The 25564-nt window shown below is 46.7% G+C and overlaps 1 protein-coding gene across 5 annotated transcripts in view; it reads right to left on the minus strand.

Annotated features, from left to right (window-relative positions):
- Nucleotides 1-25564, minus strand: part of LOC146197787 (protein unc-13 homolog B-like) — a 363959-nt gene that overhangs the window by 79576 nt on the left and 258819 nt on the right. For 3 of the 5 annotated variants that reach the window (XM_084593021.1, XM_084593020.1, XM_084593023.1), the window contains exon 11: nucleotides 2683-2750. In XM_084593021.1, coding sequence (XP_084449147.1) covers nucleotides 2683-2750 — 68 coding nt within the window. The remainder of the gene's footprint in view (nucleotides 1-2682; nucleotides 2751-25564) is intronic. The other 2 variants (XM_084593024.1, XM_084593022.1) reach the window with 1 other exon arrangement.

Genomic DNA, 25564 nt, shown 5'->3' on the forward strand with positions numbered 1-25564 from the left:
CTGGGGCCACTAAATGTGCGAATGCCTGAAATTGTTCCGGTTCGGTCAATCACATCATTTGAGAATATAACCTTCGGTTATACTTATCCACGTATGCCATATTAATGGCTTCCTTTTTAATAAACAGCGTACTAAAAGACTACTTGATGACCTTTCCCTCACATGTTACATTTGCGACTGATGCCTCGGTGTGTGAAGAAGGCAAGGCTTTCGCCTTAGAAATGGTGTTCATTGAAGAAGTTGGCACTTAACGCAATTTTGTTGTTACAGGCAGGTAACGTGAAATGAAAGACGAGTAAAGAAAGATATATTTGGATCACATCTTTAACTGCGCAAAAAAAAAAAAAAAAACGCCGCATAAGAGAAAATTTTTGTCAATTTACAAAAATTTTCTATCAGTTGCAAACAGAAAAAAAAAAACTAAAATGACAGAAAAATTAAAAATCGAAAATTTACCAGAACAGATAGTTTCTGGCAGGACAGCTGCCAGAAAATTTATTTATTTTGCAATAAAATATTTTTACGGTGTACGACTCCCTTCTTCTCCTTTACTATCGCAGCAATCGATCAGCACTCTCTCGCGCTGTGCAGTAAAGATCGTCGACTTCATAACTTCAGTCTGCGCCGCTCCTTCAATAAACCAAAGTAAATATTTAACTCTAAAATATGTCATACACATACGCTATCTATAGGCGAATGCGGTTGAAGTCCGCGAGCGTAGTGTTGAGCGAATCTGCCAGGAGGCGTGACAGAACAAAAATAAAAAATGATGCCGACGTGTCCAGTGCCGAAATAGCAGCAGCAACGCTTAGACTTTCGCATTTCCACCACTACAGGTTCTGCAGTACTCTCAAAGTTATACAACAGTACGTAGTGCGACTCTCTATAGCTCGTAACCGCTGCATAGTCCGCTCAGGTGCAAGTCCGCTCTACTTTTACATTCCGCGCATGCTATTGTCCGTAACCACTTTATAGCCCGCAACCGCTGCATAGTTCGCTCAGGATGTACCGTCCACTCCTCTAGTACAGTCCGCACATGCTACAGTCCGTAACCACTGTAAAGTCCGCAACCGCTGTAAAGACAGTACAGCCTGCAACCTCGCTAAAGTTTGCAACCGCTGTATAATGCGCAACAGCTGCAGAGTTCACTCTGGGTGTATGCTCCGCGTTTTCCTTGTACTTCAACCACTGTACAGTCAGCGAGTTGCATAGTTCGCTCAAGGTGTGTAGTCCACTCCCACTGTACACTTAGCGCACGCTGCATTGTCTATCCTTACTGTATACAGTTTCCGCTCGTTGCATAACTCAGCTCCATTGTACAGTACTCCCCGTGTGTCTATGCCTTTTGTGTAATTTATTACAGAATCACCCCCCGTGCACTCAGAATCAGTCACTTAAGATCACATGTGGCATTTTAAGCTACTGGTCAATTGTTTAAATACAGAATACCGTACGGTCCGGACCTGTGGGTAGTCCGCTAAGGCCAAAATTCTAACTTTTCAGTACGCATAGCACACGGAAATATACAGCGGAATGCAGAATTTACGGTAACTTGCATAAACTTCAATGAAATTTTACATCCGATGACCGGCGCCCCCAGTAACGACACTCGAGAGCTGCGCGAAAAAAAAAAAAAAAAAAAAGAAAGGTCACAGCCGAAGAATAGGCGGAAAGCGTCATAGCTACCGCAGCTAAAGCGGTCACAGCTAAGTTATGACCGGGTGTTTTTTTATGATTAATTTTAACTCTAGAACGTTATTGGGGGCTACGGCGGACAGAGCCATGAGTCAGAAAGATTTAATTAGTTCGCTAATTAACTAACCATGTCAATTAACGTTCTTACTTTTCATTTCAGGGGGTATGCTGTATTTACATAATTGGAGGTCGACTTCAAAATAGTATAGCCACAAAAAAAATTCTTTAAGAAAATTGTAACGCGATTTACAAGGCCTACTAATGTCCTAACTGGCCCAGCTCTTCACTCTGCTAAATGTGACCCTGATAGGCGATTTCACTCATTACCACAGCGCCAGCGGCGCGTCCAGCATAGATCGCTCTGCAACTGCGGACTTTGAGGCTGGCCTGCAAGCGTAATAACTGTGCGCATTGGGTACCGATGGCTACGGTAGAAACGAAATTGGCAACGAACGTACCGCCGTGCGTGCATCTAGCTGGCTCTCAGGCGATGCCAGCCGACTGAGCCGAGTGACGAAATCTCTTGGTAGAGCGACCTACGCCACATGCACTGTGCTAGTGCGTGAAACTGCCTATCAGGGTGACACTTCAGGGCCTTATGACGCGCGCAATAATTTTTTTTTTTTTTAAGAATATCTTTTTCTCGGCCATAGTATTTAGAGACGAGCTCGAATTCTGCAAATACAACATGCACCCTAAAATGAAAAAGTTAATTAACGTACTTAGTTAATTAGGAAGTTTATGGAAGTAGTTTGCCTTTTACCTGGTGTCCGCCGCAGCACCCATATAGCCCCAGGGCTAAAACAGTTACTATATATAAAACAGTTACTATAAAATCTATAGCCAGTTACCTTTTCCTTAAAATTCTGGGCCTTCTAAAGATAAAAAAATAGCACTCATTATGCACGCCTTCAAAAGGATCCCGGCATAGCAGAGAGCCGGGATCCATATAGTGTCATAGTCATTGGAAACGCCAAGAGTACTCACCCTCCACTGCGAGGCCACAAGCTCTTGGGTCCATCACGATTGCTTGACCTAAGGGCGCCTCCACTCTGCTGGGATAGAAAGAAGAAGAAGAACGACAGGTTAGGTCGCACGTCAACTCTGGCTGCTATGCAAGCGAGAAGAAATACACAACTCTGGCTCTTAAAAAATAAAGGGAAACGGAACGAACCAACGCTGTCGCAAGAGCAGCGACAACGTGTTCGGTCTGATTTACCGAGTTTATATATATATATATATATATATATATATATATATATAATATAATGTTTGCTTAGATAATCACAGAAATTAGTAATGTAATCTGTTTAGGGGAAAGATAATTAAACACAAAGTAGAAGAAAAAACAACGTGCCGATGGTGGGAACCGAACCCACGACCTCCGAATATCGCGTCCGGTGCTCTTCCAACTGAGCTACATCGGCCGCTGTCCCCCCTGCTACTTGCTTGGGTATTTATGTTGTCTGTATACGAACCTTGAGAGTGTTCACCAGCGCCACCCTCAGCCATAGCGGCGGACGTAGAACGTCCTTTGTTACCGCCAGCGTCACGTAGAACGTGATCAAGAGCGAGGGCGAAAGCTGTGCTAGAACCCTCTTACGCTACCTATGGCTTCAAGACTGCCAGAACCGAGACCCCCGTAAGCTACAAGCAGATAAATGAAGGGGAAATGAGGGTGCTCGTTATAATACATGAAGAAAAGAAGCCAACAGTCGTCGAGGCCAAGGAAAGCGTTGGGGATGGTACTTTTATGTCTTTTTTTTAATGTTTGCTTAGATAATCACAGAAATTAGTAATGTAATCTGTTTAGGGGAAAGATAATTAAACACAAAGTAGAAGAAAAAACAACGTGCCGATGGTGGGAACCGAACCCACGACCTCCGAATATCGCGTCCGGTGCTCTTCCAACTGAGCTACATCGGCCGCTGTCCCCCCTGCTACTTGCTTCGGTATTTATGTTGTCTGTATACGAACCTTGAGAGTGTTCACCAGCGCCACCCTCAGCCATAGCGGCGGACATAGAACGTCCTTTGTTACCGCCAGCGTCACGTAGAACGTGATCAAGAGCGAGGGCGAAAGCTGTGCTAGAACCCTCTTACGCTACCTATGGCTTCAAGACTGCCAGACCCGAGACCGCCGTAAGCTACAAGCTGATCAATTGAGGGGAAATGAGGGTGCTCGTTATAATACATGAAGAAAAGAAGCCAACAGTCGGCGAGGCCAAGGAAAGCGTTGGGGATGGTACTTTTATGTCTTTTTTTTTAATGTTTGCTTAGATAATCACAGAAATTAGTAATATAATCTGTTTAGGGGAAAGATAATTAAACACAAAGTAGAAGAAAAAACAACGTGCCGATGGTGGGAACCGAACCCACGACCTCCGAATATCGCGTCCGGTGCTCTTCCAACTGAGCTACATCGGCCGCTGTCCCCCCTGCTATATGTATGTATGTATATATATATATATATATATATATATATATATATATATATATATATATATATATATATATATATATATATATATATATATAAATTATTTATTTATTTCAAAAATGACATACAAATACGAGCCTACATACAAATGTCCCAATTGGCGACACACATGATATGAGGGACGCTGGAGTAGATTGCTCCGGATAATTTCGACCACGTGGGGTTCCATGAAGTGCACTGACATCGCATATTACACGAACCCGCACTAATCGAAAACATGTTCCCAGGAATAGATGTGCTGTCGGGAAAGATCAAATTCACATTCAACAAACCTCTTTATATTCATCTACATGCAATTAAAATATGCACAAAATTGTTGCATGAAATGGATTTCACAGTTCAAGCAAAGTAAAAATAGACAGCCGCCCACAGAGAAATGCTCAACATCTATTAAAAGGAAAGAACTGCCCATTACGTGTAGTAAGCTAGTAAAGATATCACCCCCCCCCCCCCTTTTTTTTTTCCCTTCACTCCTCGTTACAGGCGGTAAGAATTTATCTGAATTCCTGGGTTAAGACGATTCCGCATTAAAATTCACCATTTATTGAGGGTGTCAGTCACAAAGCTGGGACAGTGATGATTTCCGTCCTTTTCATTCAAACCATATATTAACGCGCGCGAATGACCGCGAGATAAAGTCTTGAGGAGTGTCATAATTTCTAATATCCGGTACGTGGAAGAAGACATTATAGGCTGGTACATTCCGCTGGACGCTTGCAAAGTGGAATCAGTCCAGCATCGAGATCAGGAGAGTCTCCAGCTGCTAGACCGGTCTCCCTATAATTGCAATCGGACGTGGTGAAGTGCACCGCTCCCAGCTAAGCAAAATTGGCCAAAGACGCGTAAGTAGAAACAGTGGCCCCGAGAAAGGCCCGCCCAGCCAGTGGAGACGAACATGGCGAACCCATAAATACAAATCAAGCAAACGAACCGCCAAACAAAACAGGTGCCATCAGCAAAAAAAGAAAAAAAAAAAAAAAAAAAAAAAAGAAGAGAAGCAAAAACAAAAGCAGCGAAGAAAGACAGAGCGTAACCAGATTAGAAGGAATCATGGGAGATAACAGCAAAGCGGCAGAGGAATCGTGTGCAGCATCAGCCTACAAATAAAGGAAAAAGAAAAACGAAAAAAAAAAAAAAAAACGGGAGCAGAGAAGGCCACCCCAATAAAGGGTCAGTCGCGGGAGACTCGGCCATGAAGCCGCTCAGCGGCTGAGGAAAGATAGCGGGGCCCGTTTGTTCTATAATTTACCCGGCGACCTCCCTACTTTCCTCGTGTTTCCCTCAAGCTTGCGCAAGAGCGTCAACAATGCGGTCGACTCGGAGGGCGGCCGTTGTTGCGTCACGGCCCACGGGAGCATTCCACACACCGGGCATGTCCCACGTGCGCCGTAAGAAAGCGTAATGCAGACTGCTACCGCAAACAGAGACGCTCACGGTACGTCACGTTTCAAGCGGACTGCGCTAGTGCAACGTCCAGCGGCGTCCGTTGCGGCAACGACCGCTTAGGTGTTGCGCCAACGGCCTCTGACTTCCGACCGGCCTCTACAAGCATCGTGCCCACCGGCCGTCCGCGTTTTAGCTTCAAATTCCGGATCGAGAAGGGCCAGTCGCTGTCGATGCTCGAGCACATCGCAAAACGGAGACTTGACGTCGTTGAGGGCGTTACGAAATGTTGCCAAACTTTGCTCTTAACGCACGGAGACAACGCCAAGCGTAGGAAGACCTCTTTTCAAACGAAGACCAATAAAACGCGATTGGGATTGCGCGGAAAGTCAAAGACATTACGCGCAGCAGCGGAGGAACACCAAACTTGGGAAATTTCAGCGATCCAGGGTTATCATGCACCCGGTAAGACGGGGGAAACACAGCAACAGCCGGTACGGGCTTCCACTTTGCGAAAATACAGACGCGCAATAACGACGCCCCATTTGCTGCCATTCTACAGAGCGCCAAGGGAGAAAGTTGGCGTTGCAGACAACGCGATTTCAGGCCAGCCGATTCGTCGACTCGACCGGCACTAAGCTACGAAACGATACACAGGCGGATAATTGTGCCCCTAACACCTTAAAAGCCTTTAACGTGTGTCACGTAGGCGCCGCTGGCGAGCATGAAAAAAAAAAAAAAAAAAAAAATTCTACTGCTTACTTTTCGCACCCAGCGCAGAAACATTTTTTTTTCGATGAGATCAATTATTCTGCAAAAGAAAATGGTTTGGAACATGCGCCGACCATTAATTTGCACTACATGCCTTGTTCTTAGCATTTTCGTCCCGTGTGCGACGTCGAGTTTAACATCAGCACAGTGGGGCGTTTCAAATTCCTGTGAGGTCGTGTTGCTGTGACGTCATGACCCTGCCAGCCAATCAGAATTTATCGCTCACGGCCAACGACGCCGATATCGTCTTTTCGGGACCCCTTACGCTGTCGCATAAGAAAAAAACAAAGAAAAAAATATTTTCGGCGAATTCTGCAATCGTCAATGGCGATGCGCATGGCAGGAACTATACGCAATCTAGCAAGTGCAGAAGATTGTGTTTGCAAGGCACTGGCTCGGTTAATCGAGGCTTTAATCGTACGACCGTACGAGTTATGCCTCCTGAACTTGTCTAGCAAGTCATAAAAAATGACCTATAAGCTTAACATAACCAGGAGTCGCACACTCCTGAGGCACGACCATCATGTTTCGCAGGCACTCGCAAAAAAATAATAAAATAATAATAGAAAGAACAGAAAAAAAAAAGAAAAAGGAAGGCAATGTTCTCAGTGCTGAAAACTGTCATGATTCGCATACGGCCGCCAAACAAGTTGGAGTAAAGCGAGTCTTCTCCTCACTAAAACGCATCTTGGGTGTTTTCCCCAGACCATCTCGTTGAGCTCTGCTCCTCAGAGCTGATGTCATATCGTAATGCGCATCCTTTATGCCTATACAAAGCTGCCACAGAGAAAGCGGCCACAATTCGATTGCTAAAAGGCATGCTTGTTAGACGTACACGAAAAATAAATTGAAGGCAATCAAGAACATCAACAACACGCGCATGCAACGCCACAAGGGAAAAGCGTGGAGCGAGGCCGCTTCCGCACTATACGAACGAATTTGAATGCATGCCAGCTTCCTTGAGTAGAATGAAGCCATAAAGAACAACTACTGATTTATCACGCTTTAACAAAAGGCCGCTCCATTTATTTGAAAAAAAAAAAAAGTTATGACTTTGAGGATCCGCTTGTTTCACTGGGTGGCGGTAATGAGTTACAGCTTCGAATCTGCCCAGATCCCTCCCATAACACACATCATGTTGACAGGAAATGTATGCATCCTTGCGCCTTTTCTAGGTTAAAAGAAAAAAAATCTGCTTAGTGTCACATTTATAGTCGCTCAGTTATCAACAATACGTCGCTTTCCGTGCATTATGCGGAAATGATGTATGCAAATGATATGCAGCGCCAAGGCTGCAGATGTACAACGCGACACGTCCAAAAGAGGTCAGCTAGAAAGTCCATCCCATGAGGGAAAGAGAAGCAAAACAAGAATAGCGATGAGCAGCAGAAAAAGAGTAACGAACAATTCCCGTTAAAGACAAGAAATTCTCTAAAACATAGGAGAAGCCAACGGAATGCTACTAAGGCATTTAAGCGTCGAGAGCCGACAATCAACAGGGCCTTTCGTTGATGATTGGCCACATACAGCCTCCCGGGGTGAAGGGGGATGGGGTTATGATGGTGCAATGATCCTTCTGATTGTGGCGCCCGGAGGAACCCTTTTCTTCCCCACTCGGATTTTCTTTTTTTATTCACACCACCATCACCACGCCTCCTCCTCCACCGCAAGGCAACAAGAAAAGAGAAATAAGTAGAGGCACATCGGAACACAGTCGGGAAAGAACCATCTGCAGTTGAGGGCCCATCTACGCAAGCACGGTCTTCGGGATGGCGCAGAGGAAAGGATGGAACAAGGTGGCCGACTTCTCTCCTCACGATTGCTGAGGCTGCTTTCGAACGACGAGGGCAAGACGGAGGGTAGTTATGCCAGCCGTGATTGCACTCGCTAGATGGAGCGCGCGGAGGAGATGTCCAGAGGATCCCCGCTGCCCATAATCGGTGATTAGCCTCTTCCCTTCCGAAAGCCCCGTCTCCATTCTTCTCCCAAACCACCGCTATTTTAGGCACCTCCCTTTTTTCTCCTTCCTGCTGCAGAAATGTAATCTCTGCTGCTGCTGCTGCTGCTGCTGCTGCTGCGTGAAGGAAAAGATGAGGAATGGCTTCCCGAAAAGCGCCAGAGGATCAGGTCGGAGACAGGCGCCTTGCGAAGAGGAAGTCCGCCAGCTTCGATAGAACAACGGGGTAAAAGCTACGCTCGGAGACAAAAGGGCTGCTCTCGCCTCCTCTTAGTACACCTTCCGTATGCCAAAAAACGAATAAACGGCTGCAAGTGGGAGCAGCAATTGAACGACGATATCGAAGAGAAACGAACACAATAACGCCTTCGGGATTTTACAACGAAATAATAATGACGAAGTTTTCTGACTGCACTCGACACCCGTGTTATTGAACAAAATAGCCCTATGAAAAAAAAAAAAAAAGACGAAAGAGGCGCCATCCATGCTGTGGATATCACGTGACAGTAATGAACACGAAGAAAGAAAGGCACGAAACTTCAGCTGGAACGATGACAACAGGCTACTGCTTCCTCTTTCGCCTAGTCTCTGCGTTCCATAACAGAAGTGGAAGTGCTACCTGTAAGCGGAGTAAGACACTGCCGCTTCTCCCCACTTGCCGTAAACAGCGACGAGCGATGCAATTTTCTCGGCCATCCAAAAGACGACAGGGAGCCGACGATCAAGAGTGACTGCATCTCACTGAGTTGACTTTAAAGGCACCGACAGGACGGCGCTGGACCTCAAGCTTCGAGCAATGAGGAAATAATAAAGCCACGAATATGCAATTTTTTGATCAGCTGAAAGCAACGAACATTCTGCTCGAATAAAATGGCAACTGCTGACGAATGTGAAAAGCAATGCCTTGGTCGCACTTGATGGCATCGCTGCCTGAAATACCCTGCTGCTGGGCCAAGAGAACTACAAAAAAAAAAAAAAAATTGATAGATAAGGCGTAGCAAATACGCTGTAAAGATGGAGCGAAGCACGTCTAAGAGATAAAGAATGTTAGAAGACACCGTACACCGCGCGCAATATTGTAACGAATTTTAACTACAGCGTTTATTAGAATTTAGGTCGACGGTTTTTCTTTCTTTTTAAACATGAGGCATGAAACTCTTAGAGCGCCTTATATCTGCGGACTCCGTCACAACCATGGCAACTCATAAAAAAAAAAAAAAAAACAATAAGTAGCACGCAGGTGGCGCGCCTTATATCTGAGGATTCCGTCACAACCACGGCAACTCATAAAAAAACAAAACAATAAGTAGCACGCAGGTGGCGCCCCCACAGAAAGCCAACAGAAGACAGCCCTGTAGCCGATACTATCCGCTGCCGATAACAGTACTACAGTACACACGAGCAATGGCTGCCCTTCTGGCCTCGTTTTCTCTTGTTGTGGCGTGGGCACGTTATTCGGCAGTGCAAGTTTTCTAGTGTAGGTTTTCATCGGTGTAAGAAAACGGTGTAATTATAGTGGAGGCTCGTACAAGAAAATGTCGTTGGCTATAGTTCTCAGTTTTTTTTTTTTTTTTTTTTTTAAGCCGGTTTGCATTCCAGGAAAGATTTCAGTGAAGAGGGAGGGGAGGGGGCAGGACGTGGAACTACAGTGTCGGGTGCGCACACGAATTTTTCTCGAGCGCGCTCGCGTTCGATATAAGCGAGTCAAAATAACAAAAAAAATATATATGATATCAGTCGCAGCACTGGCTCCATGAAAAGAGAAAGAGCAGCATCTCCAATGAGAAGATTCCGCGATACACAGCCAGCATGTTTTCTTTGTCGCTCTGAGGATAACGCCATAAAGAGCGAGGCACTACAGGAAGATAAGGAACCGTTTGCAGTGCTGAGAAATCCTCTGGCACGAGAGAAGAAAAGAAAGGGAGAGGCCTCATACCAAAACTGCTTGTAAGAGTTGATACCACGCCTGTACAAGCAGCGTTAACAAGAGCTGCGTTTACTGTCAATGCCACAATCGCTTAAATGATAATTACATCTGTCAAATGCCACTATGCGATAAGATTTCAACTGAACTGCGTCTCTTGTCAGTGCCGTAATAGTTTGCATGCTTATTGTCAAATGCCACTATGTAATTAGATTTCAACTCCAAATCATGCCAAGCTCGGTCTAGTCTCTCAAAAACTGACCGATTAGTGCAAATACGCACAGAAAAAGTGGACTAACTAGAGAACCGCATGGTTATATGCACGTGTCTTTAAAATGTAAAAACAAAACATCCAATTTCAAATAAACAAAAACTCCAAATAAAAAAGAAGAAGAAAGAAACCGGTTCCAAAGGGAAAGGTGAGTGAAACGATACGCACGGCTGTGAATATCGAAATTGCAATTCAGCGCACTCCAATGTCTAGTAGCTGATTTAAAATGCAGTTCTCCCTGAAACATTTTCCACATAAGAAAAGAGCAGTAAGAATCAATTTAATGCAAGCACTAAAGCGAATTATACAGCCGTCAAACATTTGTTTTTAAAATCAAAACACACAGTCACCCGCTTGAAGCAGAGCAAAGGTGGTTATCCGCTTTGGCATTAATGTATATTGAAAGGCGAATAAGACTCATATCGTAACAAACCGGAAAGTAAGATAGGAATCAGCAATGCAAAACGCGGAACGCGAAAGAAAAGAACGATAATAGGAGCTAGGAATTTGCACACGGATCTCATACCCGCATGCTTCTATTTGGGCCTCAATAATAAGCTTTCTAATTTCAGAGTCAGAACGCCCAAATGTGCCGCGACAATGAAATCTCCATAGACGTCCTCGGTCGCCGTTCGGCAAGTCAAAGACGTGCAAAAAGGAAGCATAAATATTGACAAATAAAGAAATGATAATCTGCGTCTTTGCACCTACGATAATGTTGTTCTTTCTTTTTCTTTTCAAAAACCTTAGACAAGTGCTTAGTTGAAGGGTATTGTCCTTCGATACTTTTTCTCATTATCTTTATTTCAGCCTTTCGCATAGCTTCCAGACCCCCCCCCCCCCCCCCCCTTTCTTTACGCCTCTCCGATTATGCAGCGAATTAGGGTTTTTAAGAAGTCAATATGGGATGGCATGCTGTGTGCCGCTATGACAAAATGTAAAAGCAGTACTTACTGCTTACCACGTCCTGTAAAGCGTGCTCCGCTTTGCACAGGAATGTATTAGGAGAAGCCCAGCTTGAATAAAATATCTGCCTATTGAAGGGGATTTTTTTTTCCGCAAGATAGCGGGGGGCTACACCAAAAGATCTCGCTGTTGCCGAGGTTGTCTTTCTTTTTTTTTTTTTTTCTAATTTTGCTGGGACAGCAGCGCCGCATTGGATGGCGCTTGGCTTGAAATGCTGAAAGCATCGCTACGGTCGACATGGAAGGATGTTCCTCTCTAATGAGGTTGGCGGGAGCGAGAAAAATATTTAGTGAACTAAGACATTCGCAGGCGGGCATCAAACACGCTACTGCGGACCGTATAGCGCAGTGTTACAGTGTTTAATTTTTATAACCAATCCTGACATCTCCCGTGAACTTCACTTCTTTGATTTCCCCTCCCTTACTCCTCGCTATCTCTTGATTTCCGCCGCCCGGTTCCGGCGCTTCAGTTATTAAGAAAGCAGATACCAGGATTTGTAAACATCTTTTTACTCTTTTATATTACAATTTAAAAAAAAAAAAAAAAAAGTCCACGTACTACTGCCACTAGAATCCCACAAAAAGAAGCGCTTGCCCCGCCCCGGCTTGATGACAATTTGCGAGTTCGAATAACACTTTATTAGGGAACGTTTATTGCATCTGTATTTCTCGCAGAATTTTAGCACTCGTGCTGAAATTTTCAAGTTTAGGCCGCGTTTAAACTGAGTGGAGCCCCAGAACAGCATATGCATGCACGCTAGATGGCCAGGTGGGTATAACGCTTGCAGCTACCCTGCGTGAGAATGAGTTGTCTCGCAGTTTTCCTTTTCGATATACATTGCTAGCTGATATTACCTCACAAATCAAACCACCACTGATGACATACGAAACCTTGTTAGTAAAACAGACTCATCAGAAGCGAAGGTGGAGGAAAAACGAACACGTGTAATTTTTCAATGTCTTGGAGTACTTGTTCGTGTGGCTGTGCTACGACGGAGAAAGAGTGGCAGGCCTGAACGAAAGGGAAGTTTTATGCTAACGAAACAGATAAAAGCCGTCTTTAAACATGCTAAAGATTAACAACGCGCTGAAATATTGCAAGGCAGCTCCGCTGCTGGCTATTATACGGTTGACACAGCCTAGAAAAAAAAAATCTAAACGGCATCGGAACTACGGTGTTGTTTAGCATCTGGAATACGGGCGTCTCGGACAGATTGATGTACGGCAGCGTAGGGATTCTGAGGGACCCTTTAACACGACAGTTAACGCAAAGTTGAAGCGACAGCGCCCTCGAAGTAAGAGACTACCAGCGCCATTTTGGTGCTACGAGACAGCACAACAAAGCGGTAGCAGTGGACATTTATCTGCAGTAGCCATCGAACTTTCGACGAAGTAGATGAACTGTATGCTGCAAAGTTCGACCCCGACTTGTTGGCAGTGGCTGTCTAATTCTCGGCTATCGCGCTTACTGGAGACGTCGTACACTTCGTGTGCCACGCAATAACCGCACAAGATCGCCAACAATGTTAGTAATGAGAGACTTCAATCTACAGACAAACAAGAGCTTCATACTGCTTATGCGCAAAAAAAAATAAATACCTTCCCTCTCCTTCGTAACTCCTCCTACTGCTCGAGAAACACTTGTACAGACCTACTCTTTCGGAACTAGCCACTGGCCCAAGAAGGTACATATCTCCGCTTCTATGACCACAAGACTGAAAAGAGTGTAGCTTGAAGAACGAGCATGTGTAGAAAATAAAGTGTGATCTGTAACTGTACGTGCAGCAATGACTCTCTATAATATAATGTTCGCCTCAATACAGATCAAAATCAACACACGTAAAGAGCTGCGCTCAAGTTTTACATTACAGAGTAAGGTACTCGTTGGTGCATTTTTTTTTCCTTCAGTAATACGATCATCATAGTTATTTCCGTCTAGTGGGACTCCATGTTCCCAGCGACATTCTACGAGACGACCTTTTTCTCATCCCTACGCAAAAGAAATCGCGGGCGATTAGGTATTCCACAGCATGACAACCAGCTTTTTTAACGATGCAGTTGAGGAACTGAATTAGGGGCCGTTCAGGTGGCGTTTCGAGCGGTTAACGCACGACGTTAGACAACATACCAAGACAAAATTTCGACGTCGTTGGAGATATGACATCGAATACAACATGCGTTGCTGTGCGACACGATGTTCAACTTTGCACTTGCATTTACATAGGGATTCACATTTAAAAAACGTAATGATCACAACCAGAGTCGCGTTTAGTAAACTAAGCGCGACTCTGACAAGGAGTCTCTAAAAAGTTAGGCGCGTTAAATGCGTTAGCTATCCATTCATTTAAAATCCGGCGCACTGATGTCCCCAAAGTTATAACAGCATTACGAATTTTATAGTGCGTACTGCGACGCTCATATGCGTTATCCTCCTCACGCTTAATCTAACCTTCGATTTTCAACCTCATTCGAATTCGCAAAACACCGGGCAGCAAATGCGCCAGGCGAAAAATAAACAGCCAGCAGGAACGCAGGCACTCGCTTTCTCGTCAACTACTTGGGCGCAGTCTTCGTTTCGAGATCATCGAACGCGAGTAGCGCATAGGAGCGAGCCCACATGAATGCCCGCAGCAGAGCAGCTAAATGAGCCCCCCCCCCCCCCCCCCTCTTTATCACCCACCGTCTTTCCCTCCCCGTAGGCACAGGAAGTCGCATTAAAAAAAGACTAGGACCCGCCGCCGATCAATGGCGCAGGCCGCCTGAAAATGAGAAGAGCGAAAAGAAGAGAGGGCGGGGGGGGGGGGGGGGGGGGGCACACATTAGTCGGCATAGTTCCAGGCCAAGGAGCCCGGCTCTACTCCAAGGAGAAAAAAAAAAAAATGACTAGCGGCAGCGCTATTTTAAATGGGTTCACGTGTCGCTTCACTGGAGGGCGTAATGGACGATTCGTCGCAAAGTATTGTGGACTGCAATAGGGGTAAAGAAAATTAGGCCCAGTGTCACCACACGCGCACGCGAGACAATGCTGTCTCTGCGGTGACGTATATGGGAAGGGTGTATTTACAGGAAACACAAGAAAGTAGATTCACAGTTCAGTATCCTGTAGGCAAAAAAAGAAAAAAAGAAAAGCGGCGCCCGAAACAAGCCGAGGAGTCATTTGCACCTAAATGCTACTTTGTTTTTTGACCCGACATTTCGACTATGCTCCGAAAAACAGTGATACCGGACTGAACTCGAGTCTTACGAGAGTGTAGTACAGCTCACTAAATACGCGCTTAATAATAATAATGATGATGATGATGATGATGATAAAAATAAAGGATTTCTTGCTTCTTTATGAATGGCCGTGCGGGCAACACTGGATACATACACCATGCAAAAGTGGCTGCCGACGCTAGGTGCTTTCGGGTATTTCAGAGAGGTTCCATGTTCTTCTGAGAGCGGTTCAAAGGTGGAGTGACTTGTGACTAAGTCAGGAAGAGTATACTGCTAATTACGTACACAGTGAGGACTTCGTAGTTCACAGTTAATGCAGCTGACTTCAGGAACTCACCGCTTAGTCTCAGTCGGACAGATACGACGGTAATCAAGAGGATAGGTCGTTTGTAAACACTTGCCGTGAAGAGAAGGAAAAGTATCTTAAGTCACACGCAGTAACGACCATAACTAAAATACTAAAATTTAGAGCACAGTAACAAAGCAAAGATAGCACAGATAACCCAACGCGACAGCACAAGAGCCATACTGGGACGAAAAGCTGTCGGCAGTGCCATACAATAATTGCCACCTGTATAGTTCGAGATCCGCCTAAAATCTGTCGCCTTCCACGGTGGGTAAGCGGCAACGTAGAGAGAGTGAGGGAGAGCTAGAGAGAGGAATCTTGGTCTCCTCTTCCAAGGCAGGAGAGGGAGAGACCGGATAATATGACCGCCACGGGAAGATGAAACATTGATATCAATTTTAATCTGAATTTGTTTTAGTCAATAATAAGCTGGGTTAGTTAATATGGGGATGTAAGCTAGTCGGCACACAACAATAGTACGAAGAGAAAATACAACTCGTACCACAGTGCGCTGTCCATGCTCTCCATATAGTCGCAGTTAATTTCGCTCTTTCTTTGAACCAACGGTGCGGGCAGGGCAATTTATTTTATACGGCCCAAACTAACAAATGTCTTTGAACCACTGCCTTTGAAACCGTTCGCGGTACCAATGTTTGTCTGTTGCTACATGCGTGTTCACAAGAACAGCGCAGCATGACCTCACATGAACCACGCAGTATATACTGAAAGGACGCGTAAATTGAAAACGTGGCTCCTACGAGTATCTAAGGTAAAACCTGTGCTCTAGAATTTCGCCTGAAAACATCACAGCAGGCGTATACGTTCGTGGCCGAATGCAACAGGTACTTCTCGATAGCGCTAAAATAAAGGTCGATTATTTAAATAGCACGAGAAAGTGAAGACCCGCTCGTACGTCAACATAAGCAGCAGCTATAATACGCTTCAAGAAAAGATATAAAAACTAAACGTTTCAGTATAGTACGATGTAAACAGCAATGCGGTCGCACATAACGAACAGAGAGGAAGAAAACAAATGAGACGGCTTGCTGCGAAGGAGGCTTTCTGAGCACGTTCCCGACGTACTCGTCACGGTGGGAAGCGAGCCGTCGGTGTTAAAGGCCGGCTTTGCGTCTAAGAAGGGCACCCGACGACACATTCTGGGCGCGCCTTCGATGAGCGAGCCTGACTGAACGCCGGCATCGGAAGCGCTAGAGCGAATCCATTTCGAGAGGGCTGCTTTTGAAAATTCATAGCGCATCTCGAGGAAAGGAGGATTTCCCGAGAAATGCAAGACCACCCGCTAGAAATTGGCGACCCACGTTTATTCTGTACCCCCCCCCCCCCCCCTTTTTTTTTTGTTTTCCTCGCCATCGTGGTGCGCCTCCGAAGAGCAGCGCTAACGCTGGAGAGACTGGAAAACCAGCAGCCGGGACACCGACGACGGCTGCGGATAAGAAAGAGAGTCGTTCCGAACTAGGAAGCGAAGCGTCGGCCCGCTCTATCAGTGAAGCCTGTCGGTTCGGAGTACCGCGCGACAGGAGAGCAAGAAAAGTGTTGATTCTCGAAGCACCTCCCGCCACCTTCGCTTTCCCGCAGAGTACGCGCTGCGGTGTTTCCGCCGAGAGCACGTTCGAGCAGTATTCCGCGCGCGCCCGTGCCGTGTGCGTGCGTGTGTGTCGGAGTGGTGTGCGAGCACGAGTGCCACGCGCGGTTCTTCTAAAATTTTTAGCGGAAACTTTTAAAGACGGCGATGAGAGAACGGGAATCCTAATCACGCGCGCGCGCTGGGAGAAAGCGCACGGAATGAAACATGCGGGCAAATAGAGTGGCGGGGGCGCACACTGTACGAGCCGGAGCGGAAGCTGTGCGTTTTCAGCTTATTATATATATTTTCTTTTTCTGACACCCCGCTACGACGTCGAAAAGTACGAAATAAATCCTGTTACCTTCGCAAGGAAAGACTTCTAGAGCACTGCTTCATTTTGGTTCGAAGCCGCGGAAACCGCGCGATGGGTAAGATCAAAGGGAACGTCCCAAATGAGCTCGTTCAAGATAGATGAGTTTGAGAGAGAGAGAGAGAGAGAGATAGAGAGAGATAGATAGAGAGAGAGAGAGAGAGAGAGATAGAGAGAGAGAGATAGAGAGAGAGGGGGGGGGTGATACGAGATATTGCACCCCTTTCGATATCCGAAACAATAAATAAAAAAAAAATCAGAACGCGCTGCGAATAATAATAATAATAACAATAATAACAATAAAACATGCCGTTAAGCAGCCATTCGTTCAACCAAGAGCAGACTGATTCTCTCATTCGCGAACGACGGAGACAACTTGTGGTAGGAAACGGCACTATATTGGTGTGCAGCCTTCGCCCTCCCTGAAATCAGTGGGAAAACGAGGGACGTCTCCTGCGCAAGGAAAGCTGGCGCTAATATATGTGTTCAATACTTTCTGTCCCCACTGATATCAGGAGGAGCCAATAGCAAGCGTTAATCAAAGCTCCGCTCTGTGAAAAATCAAGACAGGAGAAACGTACTGCCAATCGCAAAGCTGCAGTGCAGGCGTGCACTACATTATAACCATCTGAAGCGGTATGACGACGGACTCTGCCCTTTCGGCCACACTGTAAGCCAAGCTACGATGACTATGAATCCCATTTCAGGAACAACGAGGGACATCTGCGCAAGGAAAGCTGGCACAAATATATGCCTTCAATATTTTCTCTCCCCACTAATTTCAGGAGGTGCGCGCGAAATCCTGAGCGACCTCTCTCTTCAACTCAGCGCTGCGTTACTGAGAAGGAGATGAAGTAAGAACAGGGAGGTTGTTAATGGACATATATGACGCGTTCTTCACGCTCACAAAAAACGCTAGCAATGAACAGTATTGCGGAAATGGAATAGAAAATGATTTCAGAGTAAACGAAGCAGGAAGGGAGAGAGTGACAGAGAAGCGCAACAGTGCAACGAAATACTAGCTTGCGAAACAGTAATGCTGCCACGACTTAGATCATAAAGTCCGACTTCATCACAGCAGGCAACGCCCAAGAGGGTTAAGTGCAGAAGGGTACGACAGAAGGAACTAGATGCAACAATGACGTGACGCAGCGAGCACTAAGCGCGGAAATTCAGTCACAGAGCGCGAGATTCGCAAACGCGAAGGACGCAGGTGCCGTCACGATCACACGGGTGCGCCGGCTTCCGGCAAAAGCACCTTAATGCCGCTACAGCGCCGGACGAAAATAACAAAAACGCCGCTCCCGCTGCCGGGCGCAGCGCACTCGGAATAACAATAGAGTGGCGCGCCGAACGAATTTATGCGCCGCGTGTGCAGCGCGAGCAATGGAAGGAAGCTCCGTTGCTGCAACCCTTGCCCACTTTTTCTCCCTCTCCACTCTGGGCACGCAATAGGAAAAACTGACGAGCACGCTTTGTTGTTCGACTCGAAAGAGGCACAGCTCGCTCCTCGCACACGCAGTTCACGTCGCCAGGCTGCACAGCTATGGGGGAGGGGTATAGTACAAGCTCAGCCGGTGAAAGCAAAACCTGACGCACACGCGCTTAGTAAATGACCCGGCAGATAGGCTTGCGCGCCGAGCGGCCAACACAAGAAACCTCGACAGCAACGGGTTTGATTTACGGCGGTGCGAAACGCCTGCGGCACCAGTAAGAACGCCTCAAAATAGCCATTTCTGCGGATATCGGCATATTCCGTACACACATCATCCATGGGCTCATGTAGTAAATACGGTACCACATACGCCCGACAGCTTAGCACCTAGTTGTTTTTGTGGCTCAGGAATCGAATTCTCAATTTTCATATCGCAGTTACTCATGCTGATTATTAGTGGACCGTTTTGCAGACTGCAATATATGCCACGATTTGCAACGTATAAAAAAAAAAATGTATACCCGGCTTAAATGAAAAATATGGTACACGAATAATATCGAAGGTGCCCTTCTCTGCGCGAGGCGTTCGACGACAAGCGATCATGTATACCAAGCCATGTTCGTATGGAAAGAAGGGCTTAGCAGCAGTAGGCCCGATTTTCGTTGCCTTATGAATGGGAGAGCCTTTCAAAAGTATGTCGCATTCGCAGGGGTGACCCGGGAGCTTGCTCTTCACACTGTCGCGCGAGATTTTAGACGCGGCTTTAGGAATCACATCCAGAAAAATGTTTTGTCCTTCTCACTCACGCTGACATATTCCAATAGAGCCAGATCCTAAAACGCCCCCTGGCCGAACACAGCACGCATTTACTCAGTACCGGAGAGAGCGTCCAACACACCCGCCTTCAGAAAACTGCTGACGCCACCTCGACAAAGCGAATGAATGTTCATTCATTCATTCATTCATTCATTCATTCATTCATTCATTCATTCATTCATTCATTCATTCATTCATTCATTCATTCATTCATTCATTCATTCATTCTGCAGGAGAGCTGCCCCACACCTCCACATGATGCTACTATTATAACAGTACGTATTTAGAAAGACGTACGTCAATAAAGTAAGTAAAAACGACTCAACATGCCGAATGACTGTTCGATATGCAGACATTTAGGGAAAATGTCAACTGAGCAATTTTACTTGGTTAAGCGGTGGTATATGCGGCCATCGGTATCAGTAGTGGCAGCCTCAGTAGAAAGGAGAGGCAAACACTTTCGCCAGTGTCAAAACAAACCTTCCAAGGACAAAAACGCGGCCATGGTAAGGAAAAGCACTGCTACAGAAACCTCCTCCAGTCATTACGAGGCATTTCATTCCAGTTTGTTCAACCCGGTGGACGCTTTGCAAGTCACATAAGTTGACCATAGAAATTCTCACGACGTTTCCAAGTAGCCGAAACACTGAGGCGTTAACAATTTTCTGAAAACCAACTGTAAGCCCAGTGCGTCCCGCTACACCGGACGCGTGCTACCAAAAAAGTCCCCACTTGCTCTTTTCGTCATCATCCACCACGGCGACGACAGTACACTGCGGCCATGAGAAAAAACACGCAACTCTTTCGCAACACCATGTTTCACCACAACTAGTGGTTCAGTGCAAGCAAAACGAATTACCCTCCACTAATGGCTCATCTGGACTACACGGAGCAATTTCAGGCCCATTAACGTTATGTACGGTGGGAGAAAAAGATTTCGAAACAATGCACAGCGAGTGGAAGCATGGCGAGACGTCTCTACGTAGGCCGGATATAGCAACGCTTGCGCGGAGCAAGCTGATTCTTTCGTATATCGCGTGCATGCACATATACTGCATGCATACAAGAGAAAGAAAATGCCAAAACGCCCTTTACTACTGGAAATGTTTGTGCAGTAAAATCACTAACATTACGTTGCCACAACGAATAAATATAAAGCCGTTGTTGCACGCCACTGCACATTTTGCCCACAGACGTCTGACCAGTACAAGAAATAATAAAGAGCCAAGGATGGAACCTTGAACACCTTACTTTATGAATTCAGAGTCCGAAGCAAAGTCATTTATAACGACGAGCGGTTAGACAAATAGCTTCGAAATAGCTGAAGCCTCTTATCCCGTAGTGTCGTAACTTTTGAAAATTATTTCATGTTTAATTGAGCCAAAAGCTTTGTTAGAATCCAAAGAGATTCCTATAGTAAACAGCTGCATTTTTATGTTATGTGCTAACATATCTCTAATGAATAAAAGGGCATGTTCAGTTGACATACCTCCCTGGAAACTATACTGAGCTGCAGAAAGCAACACATTTTCAGTTAAATGGTTAGTTAACCTTCAATTAATTACTTTTTCACCTATCTTGGAAAAAAGCGGGAGTACTGATATTGGGCGACAGTTACTAATATAGCCGACGGCACCACTTTAGTGCAAAACTATTACTTTAGCAATTTTCATTTTATCTGGGAATATTCCTGTAGATAATTCTTGATTTGTTAAGTGGCATAATACTTCAAGCTGCGCAACAATGTCAGTAGTTTGTACGTACGAAGCAGGGACTACCCTATATCCTGAGCTACACCAAATCGGAACAAGAAACTTGGACAGAGCCGTAATTGAGGTTGAAAGGGAGAGGACTCATGAGCATTTAATGGTTCAGGTAAGAAAGTGACCAAACCATTTACACTGGTCTACCCAAGTTTTAGAGCAGGTGGCTCATCGATGTCAGCCTCCTACTCGTAGCGGCCCAGCTTTTGCCTCACCGTCGACGTCTGCGTGAGCCCGGATTATGGCGATTGAAAAAAAAAAAAAAATGTAATAATAATAAGAAAAAAAAAAGTATATCGCGTACATATTTAACAGCGGCACAGCTAGTAATGATGCATTAATCACGACGCCATCAGCGCGACTACAATCAAGAGGAAAGTGCGCGATGCATGCAATTTCTGCCGCGGATTCCACTCTGTGGGCTTCGGTGTCTGGTAATGGAACGCCTAGCTAGTGGAAGGAAAGGGAAAGTGCGCCTGCTCAGATAAAGCCGCACACGACGGAAGAGCGCAATTCCAGAGCCTATCCGGCAACACGCTAATGGCACGGCTGGCTGTTGGCACAACCAATTAAAGCACCGCGCACACACACATGCAATAGATACGAAGAGAGAAAGTACTGCAAGAAGAAACTATAATTGCGCACACGCGCAAAGCGCGTACGGTGGAAAGGAGAAAAAAAGAAACAGGTGAGAAGAAACAATCAGGTGCGTCTTTTCTATTCCCGCAGCCACATAGCGCAGACCCGTGTTTCATCTGGATAAAATGGGCGCTGCGCAAACGACCTGGATGCGGGGGAAAGGCAACAAGCGACGGAGCCAGCGCGCGGGAGGAGGAGCGGAGTGGGCGTCCCGCCAACATGGCCCGCGGCACGCCACGTCCTACTAACACGCACCAGCACAGTACACGAATACCGAAAAGGGGAAAACAACCGGACTTCCTGCAGCCCCATCGAACGGCGGGCCATCGACGCTCTGGCAATCAAAGGAGAAGAGGCAAATACTTTGGGGTTGGCAGCCACAGAAATAAGTGAGCGCACGGGGGAGGAGAGAAAGTTTCTAACTCAATAGAAAAAGAAAAGAGTAAGAGAAATGATTGAAATCACTAATCATAAGAAAGAGAAAAAGGTGCGGTAAATGTCTCACTTGGGGAAGACATCTAAACCAGACCGCGAGGGAACCGATCAAGACGGTGAAAAGCGGACAGAAAGGAATTAGCACAGCTTTATATATATCACGAACGACCTACACCGGTCGTGGTAGAGTCAGACCAGATTTTGTACGTAGGGACGGTGGTATCGCCACTCGCAATGGCCCGACAGACACCACTCATAACGACAAAAAAAAAAGAAAAAAAAAAAAAAAAAAAGAAAAAAAAAAAAAAACACGCGCGGTGCGGAGAAAGATGATGATCACAACCTCTGTAAAACATTCACGGGCCCTTCTGCATGTGTATCGCACGTGAACGCTACAGCCGCCATCATAGCTACCCAGCAGTCGAGCTGAGTACGCATGACCAAGCCTGGCGTGGCGTGCTTGCTGAAAGTCTCGCGTTTGTATAACTATATAGTATAACTGAAGAAAGGAGAGTCTCACCTCACGAGACAAGTTATTCTGAACGGCTCGCCTTTTATTTTCGTCTTTTTTTCCTGGAACGAGGAGAAGCGCATTAGGACGCTGTACCAGGATAACTTTCATTTGACCGCACGGGCAAGAGGAACTCTTCAGTGCTCTATATTTGTTTTTCTCTTCAGCAGCGGCCACGAAGCGCTTGACGCCCGAGCAAAAGTTTCCTCCGCTAATCTCACGCGATGATTCAAACGCGGCAGGGGAGGTCAAGAAAAAAGACAAAGAAGCCGAAACGGGAGGCCCCATCCGTAAGAGCTAAGATGAAAGGACGACTTTCGCAGCTTGCGTCCGCGGAACAGAAGCGGTCGGCGTATTCTGCGAGGTGGAAAATTACCACACTCTGCCTGACAATGGGGGCCGCGCCATAATTCAGAGCCGCGAGCTGCCGGCTCATGTCCATGCAGCCCGGCTCTCATACATACGCTGCACACGAGTGCTACAGCCGCGAATTTCCAAGGCTGCCACTCGGCCATGTGGCACCACTGGGATATCTTAGGAAGGTGATAATGGTCTTGCGTTTCGCCAAGGCTAAAACTGCTCAAACCGTGAAATCTTGCTACAGCTGGAGCCGGCTAACCACGGGCTGCACTTACATGGCACCGAAAAAGTGCGAATCACCCCCCCCCCCCCCCTCTTTTTTTCTTAATTTTTTTTTGTTTTTTTTTTTTGTGTGTGTGTGTGTGTGTGTGTGTGTGTGCTCATGCGAGCAGCCTTCATGCGCGCTCTAGCGGCTGACGCAACAAGCTGTACGCTGTATGATATAAGTGAGATGAGTTAGCAATCCGATTCGCCCTTAGCGCCCAACAATGCGGACGCGGGCACACTTAAAAACAGCATCATGCATTGAAAGAGGCAGCGAAAGAAAACATATGGGACATAAAATGAAACGAAACACTGGTATATCCAGCGTTTAAGCTGCTTAATAGCCCCAAATATCTATTATCTGGCTATTTTAAAAGGTTCGATGACTACTCAGCCTTTACAGAACATACGCCACTTCTCTGTGTTAACGCCTACGTTGCAGCTTCACTACATTGCTTGCTTGTGTTCGATGCAACTTTCCTCACAATCCGTGTCCAACCATTCAAAATAGCCTTAACATCGGAATAGGTAATGCGTCCTGCGAAGAAAAGCGCGGTAACCATCTCAAACCACAAGGAGGAGAAAGCGAAAAGGTCACGAAGCGCTGCGTACATACACGACGTACGAGAAAAATTGCCGCCGCTTTAGAGTTCGCGCTTCGCCATACGCGAAGAGTGTGCTCTAGATCGTTGCGTTTCGCTGTGCTTTCGGTTCGAGCCTATAGGCTTTAGGCAAGTATCGGCGAAATCCGTGACTGGGGGGCTTTAGTTGTAGAGCGCTATAGAAGTTTGGGGACCGCTTCACACACCTGAAGAGGGCAATACGATAGCGCTGTGTTCTGGATTTATTGCGCTCGTATGGAAGTTGAGAAAGACGACGATATGCAAGCGAAAGTGGTCGGCTGCAGCCCAGCGTAGTTCTCTAACGCAGTGGCCAGCGACGCCGATCTCGTTCGCGCGTCCGCAGATAGAAACCCAGTCGCGGCCATATTTATTTTGCCTCATTCAAGGCCAGAGAGACTGCACAGACGAATGCTTTTAGGCTGAATGGAAGCACCACTGCTACTGTAATACAAGGCGCGATAATATGTGCTAAAGGCGAGGAAAATCAAGATTCACTGTTACAACGTTACAAATGCAGGCTGCGCGACCCCACGTCGAAGTGAGGCAAGCATGAGTGGTGAATGAGTAAGCAGTACAGCCGGCGGAAAGTAGTGGTGCCGAAACAAGGAAACACTGGCCCCGTAGACACAAGTCTCCCCGCAGTTGCTCCAGGCTGCACAGGAAGAGTTCGTGGAAGCCGTTCCAATGATACCTACGCACAGCGGGCAACTTGGATAAAAGACTCAAGTGACCAGTAATAGACCGCTTGAGCGCATGCCAGCGACAGCCGTGAACAGCGATACTGAGACGACGTCCTCGTGGATCGCCGCCACGGTCAGAAATTAAAAACACACATAAAGGGGGACTAAGCTTCAGTAGAGCTCGCTCCAGTTCGACAGACAGACAAAAGCGTGACTGTACGTTTCTCGGCCACATTTCGCTATCGCTTCGTACAGGGTCGTCCACTCATAGTGCGAACACGGCTCCGCGTGGCCGCGCTCCGCGGAGCGCCAGCGGATCCGGCGCGTTCGCGCATCGAAGCAAAGCCGCGCAGGCGCACAGGGGCCCGGGGGAGGAGCTTCGTGTCGTCTATGCAAAGCCGCGCAGGCGCACAGGGGCCCGGGGGAGGAGCTTCGTGTCGTCTGTAGCAGACGACACGAAGCTCCTCCCCCGGGCCCCTGTGCGCCTGCGCGGCTTTGCTTCGATGCGCGAACGCGCCGGATCCGCTGGCGCTTCGCGGAGCGCGGCCACGCGGAGCCGTGTTCGCACTTAAAGTGGACGACCCTGTACATCGTACACACGCATGAGCGGCGGCGCTGAAAACAAAATAAATAGCAGGGTTTCAACGAATGTTAAACCGAGTTAGACGTGCGAAGCACGGTTTAATTTGGTTTAGCGGTTGGTCGGTGTTCATTTCTTTCGAAAGCCACTACACAGCTTTTTGTTCTAAGTTTCGATTTGGTTACGCTATAGGATATACACACATTAGGTAACCGTTTACGGCGTCTCTCGCGTTCCAACTCAGAAGGAAAGGACCCGGCTCACTCGCCATCCTGGCGTGGTTTGACGTGCCGTAGTAATTGCGGGGTGCGTCTGTACAAGTAACCATGGCGCGCAGCAAAATGCCAGTCGCATTGCGTCGAAGCCGAGTCACTGGCAGTGACACACGAGCAAGACAATCCCTTTGTCCCGCTAATCCGATAATGTCCCCTGTCCCTAGGCGTGACGAAAGGGACTTTTGTCAGCGTCTGTCGACA

Source organism: Amblyomma maculatum, chromosome 2 (assembly GCF_055883805.1).
Source record: "Amblyomma maculatum isolate TAMU_Amacu chromosome 2, ASM5588380v1, whole genome shotgun sequence".
Classification (NCBI taxonomy): domain Eukaryota; kingdom Metazoa; phylum Arthropoda; class Arachnida; order Ixodida; family Ixodidae; genus Amblyomma; species Amblyomma maculatum.